Below are 16,162 nucleotides of genomic sequence, written 5' to 3'. Positions count from 1 at the left end.
AGTCAAGGTTGATGGTTGAAATTTATTATCAAAACACCTTGAATTACAAAGTGGTCAGATGTACTGTGTCAGAAAAAAATGGCTGCTACAAACTAAAAACATCTTTTAAAAACTAAAAAAAAACAAAAAACAGCCTACTAAAACAACTGCACAGCGACAAATCAAATCCAGGGAATATCAAGAGAGCGTCTGGCAAATTTATACAACAGTGTAATAATAAACACCAGCAGCTAAATGATTACTGCTAACAAGAACAACCTATGCATTCCTATCAATCCTAACATCGATCTCTCTTCCATTCAGACGATAGCCATTCATGGTACGACAGGCACGATCAGCAGTCTCGGGGTTGTCAAAGCGAACCACACCACAGCCCTTGGACTTGCCATTCTCCATCTTGATATCAGCATACTGCACCATGCCTGGAAAGAAGCAATCATAAAAAATAAAAAAACAATCAGAGTGCTGATTAATATGGAATCGATTACAATCACTATTGCGGTGTTTCCATTGCTGATCATTATCAACCTTACCACATGTGTTGAAGGTGTCCTTCAGCATCTTCCATGTGAAATCAAATGGCAGCTACAAGATAATAAAAAAAATAAAAATAAAAAAAATCCAAAGGATTAATCATAATATGAAAATGTTTTGATAGTAGCAACGCTTGACAGTAGATGAGAAACGTACATTACGGACAAAGATCTGGCAACCCTTTCTGGTATTTCCTGCTCCAATTCCAGGGCCTCCCGCTCCAGCTCCCCCGAAGGAATTGCCACCGAAGCCACGATCCAAATCAGTGGAACGATCAAACTGACCACTGACGCCACCAGATGCCATCCGGTCCATTCCAGAGCTCATACGATCAAGGCCACCAGACTGGAAGCGGTCAAGACCTCCGGTGGAGCCCATGCGGTCAAAGTTGTTGGACATTCTGTCAAGCCCAGTGTTGCCCATGCGATCCATGCCCATTTGGGAGCCAAAGTCGAGAGCGGAAGCCATGCGATCCAAACTTGATCCCAAGCGGTCGAAACCAGTTGGGCCCAAGCGATCCATATTAGAGCTAACACGGTCGAGGCCACCTCCAAGCCTGTCCATACTAGGACCCAGGCGGTCCATCCCGGAACCCAGTCGGTCAAAGCCGGAACCCATCCTGTCCAGATCGGACACACGGTCCATCCTCTCAATGCCCATCCGATCCATCCCTCCAATGCGATCCATGCTTGTTCCCAGACGGTCCATTCCAGAATTCATGCGGTCCATGCCCATTGAATTTCCTGTAAATGGGAGAAAAGTAATAAAAAAAGGGTAACCTGCAGTGTTGTATTTATAGTACAGCTTAAGTTGTAGTCATTCAAAAATCATTATCCCATACCTCTGTCAAAGGAATCTCCAAAATTATTGCGAGACATGCCCATTTCATTTCGACCAAACTCTCGGTCAAACCCACCACCAATACCTCGGTCCATCTCTGATAACGCAAGAGATGCGACATTTGGATATCAGGTAAGCCTTACATTTGAGCTCCCTATTTATCAAAACTCCTTACCATTCATTCTGCCCATCCCGGAAGCGCCAAAGCGATCCATATTGTTCATTCCTCCGAAGTTGTCCATTCCTAAATCTCAGACCACACACACAATATCGGCGGCATATAAGTACTAAAAAACATGCAGACGACGACTTGAGTTCTGAAACACACCTCCCATACGGTTTCCCATGTTGCCAAAGCCCATTGTATCCATTCCTAAAAGAGAACACAGGAGAGCAATGAGCAACTAAATGTATTGTTGTTCTCATAAGCACAAACTTGGCAATAATAACCTCCGATGGCCATGTTGCCCATTCCTCCACCGCCTCGGTTAAGCTGGGTTGCATCAATAGGCTGGCCGCCAGGCCCCAGACCCAAACCAACACCACTCAGTCCACCTGGGCAAGGAGGGGGGGAGAAATTTGACTAACATATGATAGTAATCTATATGACTACCCAAAAAAATAAAAATAAATGCTTACGTGGAAGATGTGCACCTCTGTCAGGTGGACCAAAATCCTTGGGCATAGACTTCTCATCCTGAAAGAGACAAAATAAATGTAAGAAATCACAAGAGCAGATTAACTGTACTGTAGGGGCATGTTGGCAATCATACCAGTTTTACATGCATGAGTCGGTTGAACAACAGCTGTCCATTCAACATGGCTGCAACCTCATTAAGGAAAGCTGTACACTGGAAATATTTGAGACTCTTAACTTGTCTTAGAATTATTCCAAGTAAGGATACAGACAGCTTGGACTGCCTCAATAGGCATGTCGAACGTTACGGTGCCCATCCCTCTGCTCTTTCCGTCCTTGTCCTCAAGGATGTCCGCCCTCACCACTACACCAGCCATGCTGAACACCTCTTTCAGCTTCTTCCAACCCACTTTGTAGTCAAGCTGAAGAAATATATTAGGCAGAGTTAAGACTTGCATCAAGAGAACAGATGCACAGCAAATATTCTCATTTTCACTCGGGATGCACCGAAATGAAAATTGTTGGCCAAAACCACAAGAATCAATACCTTAAAAACCTTATAAAGAAAATAAATATAAAGGCATCGCTAACTTTCATCATCACATATTTAAGTCTCACATTAGCAACAAAGACTGTGTTCCCAATTCGTCCGGCTTGCAGTCCATGGATGATCTCCATAGGAATATTGGGGTTGTTCATCAGGCTGGGAGGGATGTTGATCATGGGGCCATTCGGTCCAGGGCCCATTCGATCCATGTTCATGCGATCCATTCCACCCATACCACCATGGGGTCCTCCACCCCCTTGTCCCTTGCTCATTTCCCTCTGAGCAATCATACCATCGGGGTCCTAAGCAAAAATACTCATCAGTGACCATTTGGGAGGGGGGAATAATTGTGTTAATTGTTTGTGTGGCATACCTCTTTAACTTTCAGGGGACGGCCATTGAGGTTGTGCTTGTTGACCTTCTCCACTGCCTTCTTCATTAGCTCATCAGTCCTAAACTCAACCACACTAGCAAACCAGAAGCAACCAGTAGGAAGAAGTGTTATAGCAATGTCATACAAGCACACGATTGAAATGACAACAGACTGTCAAGTAATACAGTTACTTACGCACAACCCTTTGTTGATTGAAGACCATGGAACAACCCAGAATGGAAAAAAAAATATTCAAGTTAGAAAAATCATACTTAGCTAGATTTTATTTGATTTTTTTTTTAAAATGAAGATCATGCAAATCAACAAATATTACCACACGCTTAAAACCTTGGCCGCAACAATTCAATTGCTTAACAAAATCTCATCAATAACACAAAGCGGTCACATGCTTATTTTTTTTCTCTCCAACATCCAAGAGGAAATCCACAATGAAATTGGATTCCTGAATACAGAGATATTGGAGGTTACTATTCCTGAAAAGACATTCTTCTGTCTAAAATATTTTTGGATGAAACAACCATCATTAAGACCTTCGACAGCCACTTGCAAAATCTTCACCTTCTTTAAGTCATTAGAAGAAATTCCAGCAACCCAGTAGGTACGTTTGCGTGTGTATAAGCGATCTCACAGCTAAGAGAAAGCTGAAGTCCTTACAGAGCATCAACCCTAAAATTACCTCGCGTCAAGGCCACAGGCGACACAACAAAGGACGTCTCCGACACGTCACAATCTAATCCACGCCATCAGTTTTCAGACTCTGACAATTGCCCAACAATGAAAAGAGAAACTAAAGCTGACAAACAAACGTTTGTCAAGGATAGTTCAAAAATTGTGTATTTGTATATATTTGCACTTACCCTTGATTTGCCTTCTGCGTCCATTAAGTGTTCCACGTACGTTACCTCACCCACTACAAATCAGATCCCAGACGACACACACCAAGGGAGAGAAGCCGAGAGAACAATTGGGGTTTAGAGTGGAAACAAGAAAGGTGGCCGGTGAGCTCAGACTGGCAGTCCCGAGCCTTCCTCCAGCACCTCTGTCGCAGCACAATATGGTACAGGTCTACAAAAAGCAAACTTTTTCTTAACAAAATGTACTTCTTAATAACCCTGTCCTTTAAAGAATTCTCCCAAAGCACCAAAACAAAGGACGAAGGCTATACAAGTTTTGCCATAGTCTTCCCATTTGCAAATAAAGCATCTATTTGATAATTGACAAAATGTTTTAGGAAGTATGCAAACCCTCTTGAAAACCAGGACTCGCTTCATTGCTAACCTGTATGCTCTGAGACACCATCGTAAACCTCTAGTCATAAATACCTTTGTCATACAGCTGAGTCTGTCTAATCCTATGAATACACTGACCATAGCCTCAGTTGCAGTAATGATATTGCCGAGCAGAAGAGTAATGAACGATGTTTTCTTAGTTCACGGTTTACAATTTAGATTCATTGTCGACCACAGCCTTCACTCCAGATATGGGGCCTGTTCAGCAAATAGACCAAACCTCTAAAGACAAGGACAGTGGGACATAAGAAGTTGTTTCATTTTGTAGACCTGTACCCCAAACAATCCCAACACACATCTTTGATGGGCACAACATGGAGACCTGCTGAGAAAACATTTTGCTTGTCAAGGACACACCTAAAAGAAGAAAATGAAATGTAACTCCACAATCAAATAAATACCAGTTAGCCCATCTTTAAGAGGGCCCTCTATCGTCATTTCAAAACATGCTTTTACAAGCGCCAAGATACTGAATTACGTTAATTATAACGATTTAAAAAAAGACTCCAATTTTTGGAAACCCACAGTGGTGGGCAAATAGTCCTGAATCAATAGTGTACATTGGAAAGGGGATTTCCCCAGCTCCGTCTTAATGCTGTTCAAATTTCTACAATTTTTGAAGGGGAGGGGGGGGGAAAAAAAAAAAAAAAAAAAAAAAAAAACTCAAGTGCATATCGCCAAATGAGAGCAAGACAGAATTTCTGTCATGCAAGTCATTGAAATCGAATCATCTAATTTTGTACACATTTACACAAGTCATAGGCTATTGCTCGATTGTAAAGCAACATCAGGAATTGATCAGACCCCTCAAAAACCACTGGACAATTTTGCTTAAAAAATAGATATGGACGATCTGTCTGAACTCCAAGGTGACAGCCTCAGTGCAAACCTACTGCAAATCATTAGCTGACCACAAATATACATTGGGGCTCCTCTCTCCAAACCACACAATTTATTTATCCTAAGAGGATGTGCGACTGAAAAATCCCAAAGCCCTTTATTAAAAGCACTAGTAGTCCAATAAAAAAAATTCTAACTACCACAATCAACTTCAATCACGTGGACTGATGAACCCCCTAATCCAAAACGCTTACCTTTTTCTTTCATTAGGTCTTTCAGGGCTTGCCATTTCACATCATAGGGGATGTTGCTGACAAAAACTCGGTATCGCTTGTTTCCGTAGGGTTCAAAGCGTCCACCTCCACCTCTCTTCTGGGGCCTCTCCTTCCTGCTGGAATTTCCGTCGTGTTTGGCCTTCCCGTTCATCTCTCTGCGTGGGTGGAGGGGGGAAACAAAATACAATTACATCTTCATATAATTACTTTTTTCTTTTTTTTCTTTTCTTTTTTTTTTACCCAAGAGCCCATTTCTGATGTGTTGGTTAATTAACACACGCTACAGACAATGCTCAGTATAAAAACGTTGAACATATATTTTAAAATCGGCGTCAAAAAATGTTGTTGACATTACAATATAAGTTGAAATTCTAAATGGGTATTTACACGAGTCAGCTAGTTTGCTAACGCAGCATCGATTCGCCGTCAAACGTAAAATGGCTGCGCCTCTCTAGGGAGCTATTGAATAACGACACAGCCAAACAATACAGACCCGATTCCATATAATTAAAGATATTTACGTAGACATTGTCCCGACCCACAGACAGGCAGATCTTTAATTTAGCATGACGTTTCCATGATGTCCCAAAATAGTCAAACCGCGTGGTTCGTTGGCACGCGAACTAGTTAGTTAGCTTAGCTAATGCCAATGATCGGCTAAGGCTAACAAAGGGGTTGAGAAGTAGACTTTACCCTTTTTGCTGCGGTGGCTTCTGCTGCTCAGTTTTAACGGACGTGTTTTCGCTCTGCTCGTTCGACATAGCGACGATAAATTGGCTGCAAGTGAATGCGTTAAACTGCTCTTAAAAATAAGTCAGCAGACTGCCGTCGAATTTAAGTGGAAATGGTGCGCAAAACGGACTGAAAATGGCGGAGGAAATTTTCGGGAGGGCCGGGGAGGATGTAGAATTTTGAAAACACTTACTTCCGTATTTCCTTCAAAAATAAAATTACATACAGGATTTTTTTTATTTGTTTATTTATTTATTATTGATTTTTTTATAGTACTGTACATACTACATGTCCTTCTTTTGTCTAAATATCAACACATATTAGTCTGACTTGCAGAAAATGCACCAAGCATGTTTGTCGAACAATATTTTTGTATTCTTTAAATAGCAAAATTATAGAAGACATTTCAAGTTTGTTACACGGTTTATGACGCTTATCAAATTTTGTTATTTCAATTTCAAATAATTTTTATATGATACATTTTCGATCCTCGATTTTAAGTTAAAGTTGAACACACTTCCGGAATAATTCCCCCACTGTTACCAAAGAAATTTGACTGCATCGATGTGATATGGGTGCGCTGGATGTGTTTCCAAATTATGAACAGCAGAGGGCGGGACGGTTTCACTACTAATACATGTACTCTTTATGAACTAAGACGCCACATTTTTTGAAATACAGTAGAGTTCACACACTATCCTTCACAATATTCCTTCATAAAACACTCCGTGCCTGTGGGTGGCGCAGTTTCGTAGGTTGACAACCAACGTACGACGTAGAGAACGTAGAAGACGTCAGCGAGGGAGCCGGAAATGCTAGCCGTATCTTAGCTAATCAGAACAATACCAGTGTAAATTGAACCAGATAATAGCGGTTGTTACGCCAAACTGTTATTTCACCAGCTACAAAATTACTTAAACAGATAGCGTTTGGTTATATCGTAGTCCTGTGCGTTGAAATATACCGCAGAAATGATAGCGTTAGCGAGCAACGTGTTCTGTAGACGTCAATGAATAAGTGCTAGTGCTAGAATACACGTTGTTTACGAGTTGTGTGAAGCGTTCGTATATAGCATTTATAGCATCATGGCTACTGGTGCTGATGTGAGGGACATTTTGGAGTTGACGGGAGGTGACAACGATGGCCCAATCAGCAAGAAAGACCTTATCAATTCGGACAAGGTGAGCGTTAAACAGTACTTTTCCCATTCATTACAACTGGTACTTATGCAGTATGAACAAGAGCAAAGCGTGTTTCAGTAAGAAGAGTCCAGATGAATTATGATTGATTATACAGTACTGTATGTGAAATGTGTGCTTGGTTGATAGGTAATTAATTTCTTATTTATCCATCTTAGAAAAAGTCAAAGAAAACAACTGAAACATTGACCTTCAAGAGGCCAGAGGGAATGCACAGAGAGGTCTATGCACTACTGTATTCTGACAAAAAGTATGTATTTTTCATTTAAAGAATTTGCCTGTTCAGTGTCCATAAATAATTAATCGTGTGTGGTTTTTGACAATCCCCAGGGATGCTCCCCCACTGCTTCCAAGTGACACCACACAGGGCTACAGAACAGTCAAAGCCAAACTAGGTTGTAAAAAGGTTCGTCCGTGGAAATGGATGTCCTTTAGTAATCCTGCTAGAAGGGATGGTGCCATATTTCACCACTGGCGACGGGTGGCAGAGGAGGGCAAAGATTACCCTTTTGCCCGCTTCAACAAGGTGGGAATAGGGAACTCAGTCTGTTCTCTAGAGCCAGAAGACATCAATGTTTCCTTGTTAAGATGTAAATGTTCTCTTTCCTCCTGATTCCCTGAATAGACTGTGCAGGTACCTGTGTACTCGGAGCAGGAATACCAGCTGCATCTCCATGATGACAGTTGGACTAAAGCAGAGACGGACCACCTGTTTGATTTGTGCAAACGCTTTGACCTGCGCTTTATCGTAGTGCATGACCGATATGATCACCAGCAGTACAGAGTAATTACCTTTCCTTCCACCACATTATTGTTCATCAAAGATGTCAGAATTAGAGCTGAATGACTCATTTTGTTTTCAGTTGATAGCAAATCTCTGTCTGTACTTTCAGAAACGGTCCGTAGAAGATCTCAAAGAGCGCTACTATGGTATTTGTGGGAAGCTGACTAAGGTCCGTGCTCCTTCAGGGACCGAGCCCAAGATCTACATCTTTGATGCCGGTCACGAAAGGCGACGCAAAGAGCAGCTGGACAAGCTCTTCAATCGTACACCTGAACAAGTGAGTTGTTTTTCTAACAGGGAACTGCTACATAATAAGATTTTCCCAGTTTAAAAATTTACCAGCAGCGCCATGCTAACATGAAATAATGTGCTGAAGTAGATTTCAAGATTTAAATCTAAAGAGTAAAACATATATGAATTTGTGCGTTATTGCCTATGTCAGCTGAGAGGATGGTCCTTTAAGGTTGAAAGTACATCAGTGTAATCTAATAAATATTTATAACATAAGATCAAGCATTATTAGTCCCACAGTGGGGATATTTGTATCTTTTTGAGCAGCAATAGTTGATAATAAGGAAATTCAGACAAATTGTTCTGGAAGTGGATTTCTATAGGGTGGCACTAGCTCTGCTCATGCTACTTGTACTTTTGTTGTCTTGCCTGCAGGTGGCAGAAGAGGAATATCTGATCCAGGAGTTGAGAAAGATTGAAACAAGGAAGAAGGAGCGGGAGAAGAATGCTCAGGATCTGCAGAAGCTCATAAAAGCCGCAGACACCACCACCGAGTTGAGACGAGCTGAAAAGAGAGTTTCCAAAAAGAAACTTCCACAGAAAAGAGAAACAGAAAAACCGGTAAGAGCTGTCAAGCGCAAGCATCATCTTAAATATGATTGAAATGATTTTAACAACATATCTGATTAATCAACTGTGCTGTGACGAGTATTGATGAGTATATTATGCTATAGTATTGCTATTACGGTAGTTCATAAGATGGGAAACGGCTCCATAATGTTGAATGAAAACCATTCTGACAATGTTAAAAATAAAATGGTTAAGCTAGTTAATTAAATGTTTGATAGTATATATTTTGTTAGGCTAGGTGAATCCATCTCTAATTGTTGTTCCCTAGGCTGTTCCTGAGACAGCAGGCATCAAATTCCCAGATTTTAAATCTTCTGGAGTTACACTGCGCAGCCAGAGGGTGAGTACCATTGCTCCAACACATTTCATTAGTAGTATTTCACGTACTTCAACATATCGAAGATTTTTGTATTTCACTTATCTTAACGTGGAACCAGTTCATTTAAGTTTTAGCATTAACATGACATTCCAGCCATAATGTCTGACTTCTGCTCACTATCCCTCATTAGCAACGTAATGATTAATTCTGCTTCTGACATGTGTTAGGACCGATAGTTGTAAGAGCTAGCAATGGTGGGGCCTTATACATCTTCAAGACTGATGAGGAGCTGCCGCTCTCAATGGGATGCGCATTAGCCCAACTACGGAGTGGACTTCCCCTGCTGATAATCAGTCAGACAGAGTTCAGTGAATGAAAACATTTTGATCTGGCCCGCTGAAGTGCATTTCATACGAATTAAAAAGCCTGATTTGTTTATCATCGTATCGCATGCCTACCTTAAATCACATCTGTGAGTGTCTCTCTCACACGCTTTGTATTTGTGTGTGGTTTAAGATGAAACTGCCAGGCTCGGTGGGCCAGAAGAAGATCAAGGCAATTGAGCAGATTCTGGTGGATCAAGGAGTGGGTGAGTGGGAAACTTTTTGTCCCATCGCAACAGACACATTACATAAAACTTAAGTGTGCCTTTTATTGTGAATTCATACATACGTAGTCAACTTTGTAGATTTACGGTCCACTTGACTGAATATTTACATTATCAAATGTCGTGGTTGATTCTGTGTAAATATTAGTAAAATAAACAATTTTACACATACATTTCACAATTTTGTTTAAATTGTATTAAACACTTGGTTAATTATAATTAATTTAATCCTGAATGAATAACATCAAAATTTATTTCGTCATTAAAATAAAGTATTTTACTCATACTCACATTTTAACTATTTTTATTTGCCGGTACTGGTATTTTAAATGAAATCAAATGTTGACTATTTATTTATTTATTTATTTATTTGTTTGTTTTAACTTGTTCACTCCCAGCCATTTTCACAGACGCGACCCCCTTCACTTCCGGCTTTATTACTGGATTTTGTGTTCTATTGCTATAAAACCATGAAACCTACCAAAAGAAAGATTAGTGTCTCTTCTTTCATTAGGGGAAAAAAAAGTATATTTCTATGTGTTTCCGTTTAGCAGGAGTTAGCATTACAATATAGCTAAGTTTCAGCATTATTCACAAATCTATTTTGAATTGTGAGTAAATGAGCTTTTTTCAACATGGCCCTAGTTGAGCTCTCTGTTGCCACCTGCTGGCCGTTTGTGTAATAACTACAATTTCTTCAACCGTTCTTTGCAGTTGAGAAACTGCATCAAAGTCTTCTGTATGCGCTATCATAAAAAAAAAAAAAAAAAAAACATATAACTATGTCTTAGAGACACTTAAAACATTTAAAATAGAGCATATTTATAGCAAATGAGGTAAACATTGTTTTTGCACCACAGATCTCAACCCAATGCCAACAGAAGAAATTGTGCAGATGTTCAACGAGCTGCGAAGCGACCTGGTGCTCCTCTATGAGCTGAAACAGGCACACAGCAATTGTGAGTACGAACAACAGATGCTGCGTCACCGCTACGAAGCCCTGCTGAAGGTCGGAAATGGAGGAGCTTGCGGGATCATGGGGACGCCTGCGCCGCAAAACGTTGAGCCCGGTGGCACCAACACCATGACAGCTTCCACTCCGGCGGGGGAAGCCCAAGCGTGGCCCGGCACTGATGACATCAAGGTTGAAGCCAAGGAGCAGATCATTGACGTGGTGGGCGCTCCGCTGACCCCCAACTCGGTGAGTTCGCGATCAGTCAGCAAGAGTTGACATCTGGTCTTTGATAATCGGGTAAGGACGAGCAGTCATTCATTGCAGCAGTTTTTCTGTCCTGCTTACTTCAAGACCAATTCGAGGGTTTCTGTGGGTCTTTAAAAAACATAAAAAGTCATTAACTGGATTTAACTAAAATTAAGGCCTTAAATGGCATTAAAAAATATATTGAATATGATGTCCAACGGCATTAAAAATGTAAATGTAATGAATGGAAAACATTGTTCATGCTGTATTTTACATACAACATTGTGCAAAGATGTCAATGTAACATTATTTACCAATAGTAAATATGCTAAAAAAAAATATAAGTATTGCTTCATGTTCCAAATACAAATTACTCTGAATTTGAAAAGAAAAATGTACCGGTATTGTTCCTTTCAGCAACGTCCAACATGAAACACTAATGTCATCGAGGAGCAGAAAATTACTTCAACACAAATGTATGACTCAATGGTGCACACTCCTTTTAACTGTTCAGTCTATCGTCTTAACTTCAAATAACTTAAATAAATAAATTACTTACAATAAAATGTTTGTATCAGTGAACTAAAATATAACCACTTTTGTATTTGGTAAACAATTGTCCATTTACGTTCAGAAGAGTATGAATAACTTGAATTTTTTTTTTTACTGTACATTCAGGACAAATATATCGTGTGATTAATCGGCAGTTAAATATTTGAACCCACATGATTGATTGTGATTAAAAACTGTAAACGACTGACAGCCGTAATATATAAACAGAATGTTAAAAAAAAAAAAAAATCTCCAACACTTTTTTCCACTTATGAAAATTAATTCTCAGGTTTAGCAACTATTATTCTAAACTAGCCAATCAGAAGCCAGAAGAAAGTCTTTTTCTGGAAAAATCACAATAACAGCAATGGTGATTTGAAGAAAATGGAATTATTCATGTGGGCAGAGAGTGAAGCGGAGTTCCTCCTGAGTTGGCGTTGACCAGATTGTAACATTTATCACATTCCAGCGTAAGCGGAGAGAATCAGCATCCAGCTCTTCATCAGTGAAGAAGGTGAAGAAGCCCTGATGTGGACTGGAACAAGGTGGGGGACGGGAACAAGGGCTCACCTTAAGAAAACGTGACGGCTGAACACGCGACACACGGCAGGATTCCGCACACATACACACAGTCCCATCCGCAACTTTTCCGCTACTAATGGCACCTGCCTGACCCATCCGGGCTCAGCCTGCTCACCATCATTGGGACAAAGGCGACGACTGAGTGACATTTCATTCCATTACTCCTCTTCCACCTGCTTTCGCCAATGTTCAGCCTTAGATGAGGCAAGATCAACTGTAAATTGCCAGGCAGAGCTAATCGAGACATGGGGAAGAAGATGGGAATGACTCTGTAATTGGAATGAAGGAGAAGGCTGTGGAGTGGGAAGACCACGATCCGCGAAGGCTCCTGAGACACACTTGTTTTTGTGTCTTAATAATGCTGTAATGTTGACTGGAGATGTGTTTGTAATACTGACGAGCTCTGCTTCCATCACCATGGACTCATTTTGTTGTTCGTCCTCAGGTGACCTTGATGATGCTTGAGTCAATGTTTTAATAAACCTCATTGTGTTGTTTCACTTGCTGTGCCCCTGCATCTTGAATCTATACATTTCACATTTCAGGCACCTTCCCCTTGTCAGACACTTTCATGTTAACAAAATTACCTTTGAATACGCGTTTGCCAGGCAGAATGTAGACTCATGACTTACTTGCTTTATGTGTCATTTACATTAAGTGACAACTAAAGACTTCATTACTGTGATAATTAAGCAGCGATCAGCATGTTGGCACAGTCATGGGAATGTAATTAGTTTCCCTCCTGATAATTCTGCTAATTGCGTGTCAATGATGTCGTTTAACCTATGCTGACATCATTTCTATGCAAATTGTGGACATGTTGGCCCAGAAGAGGGGATCACTAGGAATTTTTAATTACATATACACTAATGGTGTAAACAGGCTTCCCATGAGTGCTTGGAAACGCTTCATGTCAGTCTTAAAACATTGTAAAAGTGCTTAAATTATTAAGTTGCCTTTAACGTTTAACTTTGTATTACAAAAAATACATCTTCTGATATTATGTAAAATTGTGCCATTTTATGTGTTTTTACATTTTCTCTTTAATTACTGCACTTGTATTAGAAAAAGTACAAAATTGCTACCTTGAATTATATGGTACAAACCCCCATCCAATCAAGTTGGGGCATTCTGTAAAAATGTAAATTAAAAACAATGAAATTATTTGCAAGTCCTTTTCAGTCTATATTCAATTGAATACACTTAAGACAAGATTTTTTTTTTAATGTTCAAACTCACACTTTTTTTGTGTGTGTAGTTGCAAATATTCACTCATTTTGAATTTGATGTTTTGCAACATGGTCCCAAAAAGATTTTCTTGACCACTTATTCCTCACAAGGGTCGCAGGGGGTGCTGGAGTCTATCTCAGCTGGCTTTGGGCAGGAGGCGTGGTACACCCTAGACTGGTTGCCAGCCAATCGCAGCCAGAATGAATTTGACAGCTTCATTATTTTTCTTGTACAGTACAATTAATAACTTTGAAAACTTTTTTTTTCCCACTTGCTGTCAACTGAAGATCACCTGTGCTGAGGAAGTAGGTAATGACCAATCAAGGCTCACCTGTTTTCTGGATTTGGTCAGCAAATTGAGCCATGATTGGTCATTACCTACTCCTTCAGCACAGGTGATGTCATCAAAAAGTTGTATTTTAATAAGGTATTCATTGTACATGAAAAAATATTGTTATCAAATTCATTCTGGACAAAATATTAACTTTTTGCTGCTGAAAATGGCTCAATGAGTCAGTTATCCCTTTAAGGTAAAAATATCTTTTGTCAAAATATGATTTAGGCTGTTATTCTAAAAGGTTGATGATTTGCAAATAATGTTTATCGTTTTGAATTATCTTTTGTAGTGTATTCAAATGAATACAGATTGAAAACGATGGCTAAATCAATATTCTGTTGTTATTTACAATGCCCCAGCTTCATTGGAATTCGGGGTTTGTATGAACTCTGAAGAGGATAATCTAAACATTCTAAAGTATTTCAATTGCATTTCCATCTTTAATCTGCACCGTTAGTGTTACAAACACTTGTCTGCGTGCCGTTTGATTTAGAGAGAAAGAAAGAAGAGAGACGGCAAGTAAACATGGGTAAAATTGATTCTCTGTGTCTATATTTCATGTTGAAAATTGGCTCATAAATCCAGTGGTTTGATCTATGGTGCCCGTCGTTGCTTGAAAAAACCTCCGTAAATGTGTAATTTCTCCCTTGACAGAACACAGCCAAGAGGCTATCTTTCTTTTGCCCCCTCCTTTCCCTCACACGCTTCCCCTTATCCCCCCTCTGGCTCCATAGCTCCGGCCCAATGCTGGATTAATGCCCCTCTCTTTCCGATATCTCCTCTTCATCACTGCTCATCCATTCATCAAAACTGCTCGCCCTCTTATCTCTCAATATCTAAACCTATCTTAAGTTATAAGGCAGTGGCGGCGGGTGTATCGCATAAGTTGGGCTTGGAGAAGGTGGAGATTATTAATAAATACTATAGTCGAAATTGAAAATCGGCGCGTGTGAATGATAAAGAAGAGCTACATCCCGGCTTTTCGGTGTATGTTCTGCAACACTGATGTGAGAAGCGCGAGTGTGTTATGTGCTGCTGATGGGATCCCTTTATCAAGGCCCAGCTTGAAGCTTTAATCACGGCCTAAGAGGTGTGCGGGCTGTTTATCATAATTGAACTGTATCCAGGCTAATCGTGGGCATACGTCAGTGTCGGGCGGAAGGGGTCGCTCGGCCGCACCAATAGGCCGCCGCTGGTGCAAGTGATTGAACACGCAGTTAAAGGAGAGGCTGTATACCGAGGGCAGGTAATTGCAGATGTGATAGAAGCCTCTTCAAATGCATCACACCTTGTGGTAATCATTGATGTGACAATGATTAGATTGTCGATGCTTCCTTTCCCGGGTACGGCACTTTATACCTATCATGTCACATACAATCATTGATTGCAACAAAGGCGGGAGGCGGAGCCCTCAATAGGAGCATCTTGTGTGGCGTATGCACGAGCGCCTCACCGTGCGCCCCCAAACAGATTGTCACCCCCATGCCCGTCTCTCATCTTCATGTCACCGTCTTTGACTTTCACCTCTGTCGGTATTGAGGTCACCTTGAGGGAGGAAACTTTTAATCATCGCATCAAATTCACCTATGACCTCTGTGGGACGCAGTGCTATATGATAAAAGGGGGGGAGAAGAAGAGGTGAAAATCACAAGTGCCCACAGGGTTGGATGGTGGAAGTCATTTCCACTGGATTTTTTTGCTTGTGGGCGAAGTTCTGCAACCCAATCACTAGTACTAAGCAGTGCTTACAGCAAAGCATTAACCCCACTGTCCCCATTAAAAGCCCTGGGGAGTCAGAGCAGAGTTTCGAGTAGGGAGGACAGACTGGCCTAAATCTGGACTTCCTATTCCGCAATTCTACGCGACTGCTGGCCTCGGGTCAAACCGTTGTCCTTCAAACTCTACTATAGACAGGAACACATACTGCACTGTGTTGGTCTAATTTTGGTCATTCGATAAAAACAACTTGTGAAAGATTTCTTTAACTTCAATTTGGAGGAAAGGGTTCTATTTAAACAATTGGCTCATTCAGGAACGACAATAAAGGTTACATAAAAAAAAAAAAATCTTCACGTAGTAAGTGAGTGTATTAACCTTTTTTTTCCCAGAATATGAGCATAATTAGTGATCTGGTCATCTCCTTTGTACTTTGTGTACCTCTCAACATGCATAGTTGAGTAATTTCATCTCCTGTTTTTTTTTTTTTTTTTTTTTTTTTTTTTTTTTAAATCTCCTGTTTTTCTTGAAACTGCATATGGTTGCCCTCATCGCCACTCTTCCACACTCTAAAAAGAGTTGAAAATGAATTGCTGATCAACTTCAAAAAAATCGCTTCAATTGTTAACACACAATTGATTATGAATTTTATGAATTCATCACCTTGGATTAACTTAAATCAAGTG

General features: G+C 40.4%; 2 protein-coding genes across 3 annotated transcripts; one reads left to right on the top strand and one right to left on the bottom strand.

Moving 5' to 3' along the window:
- Positions 1–2: 2 nt before the first annotated feature.
- Positions 3–6,250, bottom strand: hnrnpm (heterogeneous nuclear ribonucleoprotein M). 2 transcript variants are annotated; one of them, XM_077533803.1, is made up of 16 exons: positions 6,050–6,250; positions 5,336–5,511; positions 3,810–3,862; positions 3,127–3,134; positions 2,932–3,025; positions 2,630–2,860; positions 2,280–2,433; positions 2,148–2,197; positions 2,014–2,071; positions 1,825–1,929; positions 1,703–1,747; positions 1,550–1,618; positions 1,376–1,471; positions 691–1,277; positions 534–585; positions 3–422 (listed from the first exon to the last, which is right to left on the bottom strand). In XM_077533803.1, exons 1-16 carry the CDS (start codon positions 6,115–6,117, stop codon positions 259–261), a joined length of 2,010 nt encoding a protein of 669 aa, XP_077389929.1. In that variant the 5' UTR covers positions 6,118–6,250; the 3' UTR covers positions 3–258. The 2 variants fall into 2 exon arrangements, with proteins under 2 accessions (XP_077389929.1, XP_077389927.1); XM_077533801.1 differs by lacking the exons at positions 3,810–3,862; positions 5,336–5,511; positions 6,050–6,250 and having other exon boundaries at positions 1,550–1,624; positions 3,127–3,698.
- Positions 6,251–6,747: 497 nt separating this feature from the next.
- On the top strand, positions 6,748–12,693 carry dmap1 (DNA methyltransferase 1 associated protein 1). The gene is made up of 10 exons (XM_077533804.1): positions 6,748–7,269; positions 7,446–7,537; positions 7,618–7,813; positions 7,913–8,071; positions 8,181–8,348; positions 8,738–8,923; positions 9,201–9,272; positions 9,768–9,840; positions 10,719–11,059; positions 12,081–12,693. Exons 1-10 carry the CDS (start codon positions 7,174–7,176, stop codon positions 12,138–12,140), a joined length of 1,443 nt encoding a protein of 480 aa, XP_077389930.1. The 5' UTR covers positions 6,748–7,173; the 3' UTR covers positions 12,141–12,693.
- The last annotated feature ends 3,469 nt before the right edge of the window (positions 12,694–16,162 follow it).

This window comes from Festucalex cinctus, chromosome 10, assembly GCF_051991245.1.
Source record: "Festucalex cinctus isolate MCC-2025b chromosome 10, RoL_Fcin_1.0, whole genome shotgun sequence".
NCBI classification, from domain to species: Eukaryota; Metazoa; Chordata; class Actinopteri; order Syngnathiformes; family Syngnathidae; genus Festucalex; species Festucalex cinctus.
Note: the sequence above shows the minus strand (reverse complement) of the source record. Positions and strands in the feature narration are given on the sequence as shown.

Coding starts and splice junctions, on each gene's coding strand:
- hnrnpm (XM_077533803.1), bottom strand. CDS start 6,117: ATGTCGAACGAGCAGAGCGAAAACACGTCCGTTAAAACTGAGCAGCAG. Junction 2,198..2,279: donor TGAGGCAGTCCAAGCTGTCT/GTATCCTTACTT, acceptor ATGAGGTTGCAG/CCATGTTGAATGGACAGCTG. Junction 586..690: donor GCCAGATCTTTGTCCGTAAT/GTACGTTTCTCA, acceptor ATTATCTTGTAG/CTGCCATTTGATTTCACATG.
- dmap1 (XM_077533804.1), top strand. CDS start 7,174: ATGGCTACTGGTGCTGATGTGAGGGACATTTTGGAGTTGACGGGAGGT. Junction 7,270..7,445: donor ACCTTATCAATTCGGACAAG/GTGAGCGTTAAA, acceptor TATCCATCTTAG/AAAAAGTCAAAGAAAACAAC. Junction 9,273..9,767: donor TTACACTGCGCAGCCAGAGG/GTGAGTACCATT, acceptor GTGTGGTTTAAG/ATGAAACTGCCAGGCTCGGT.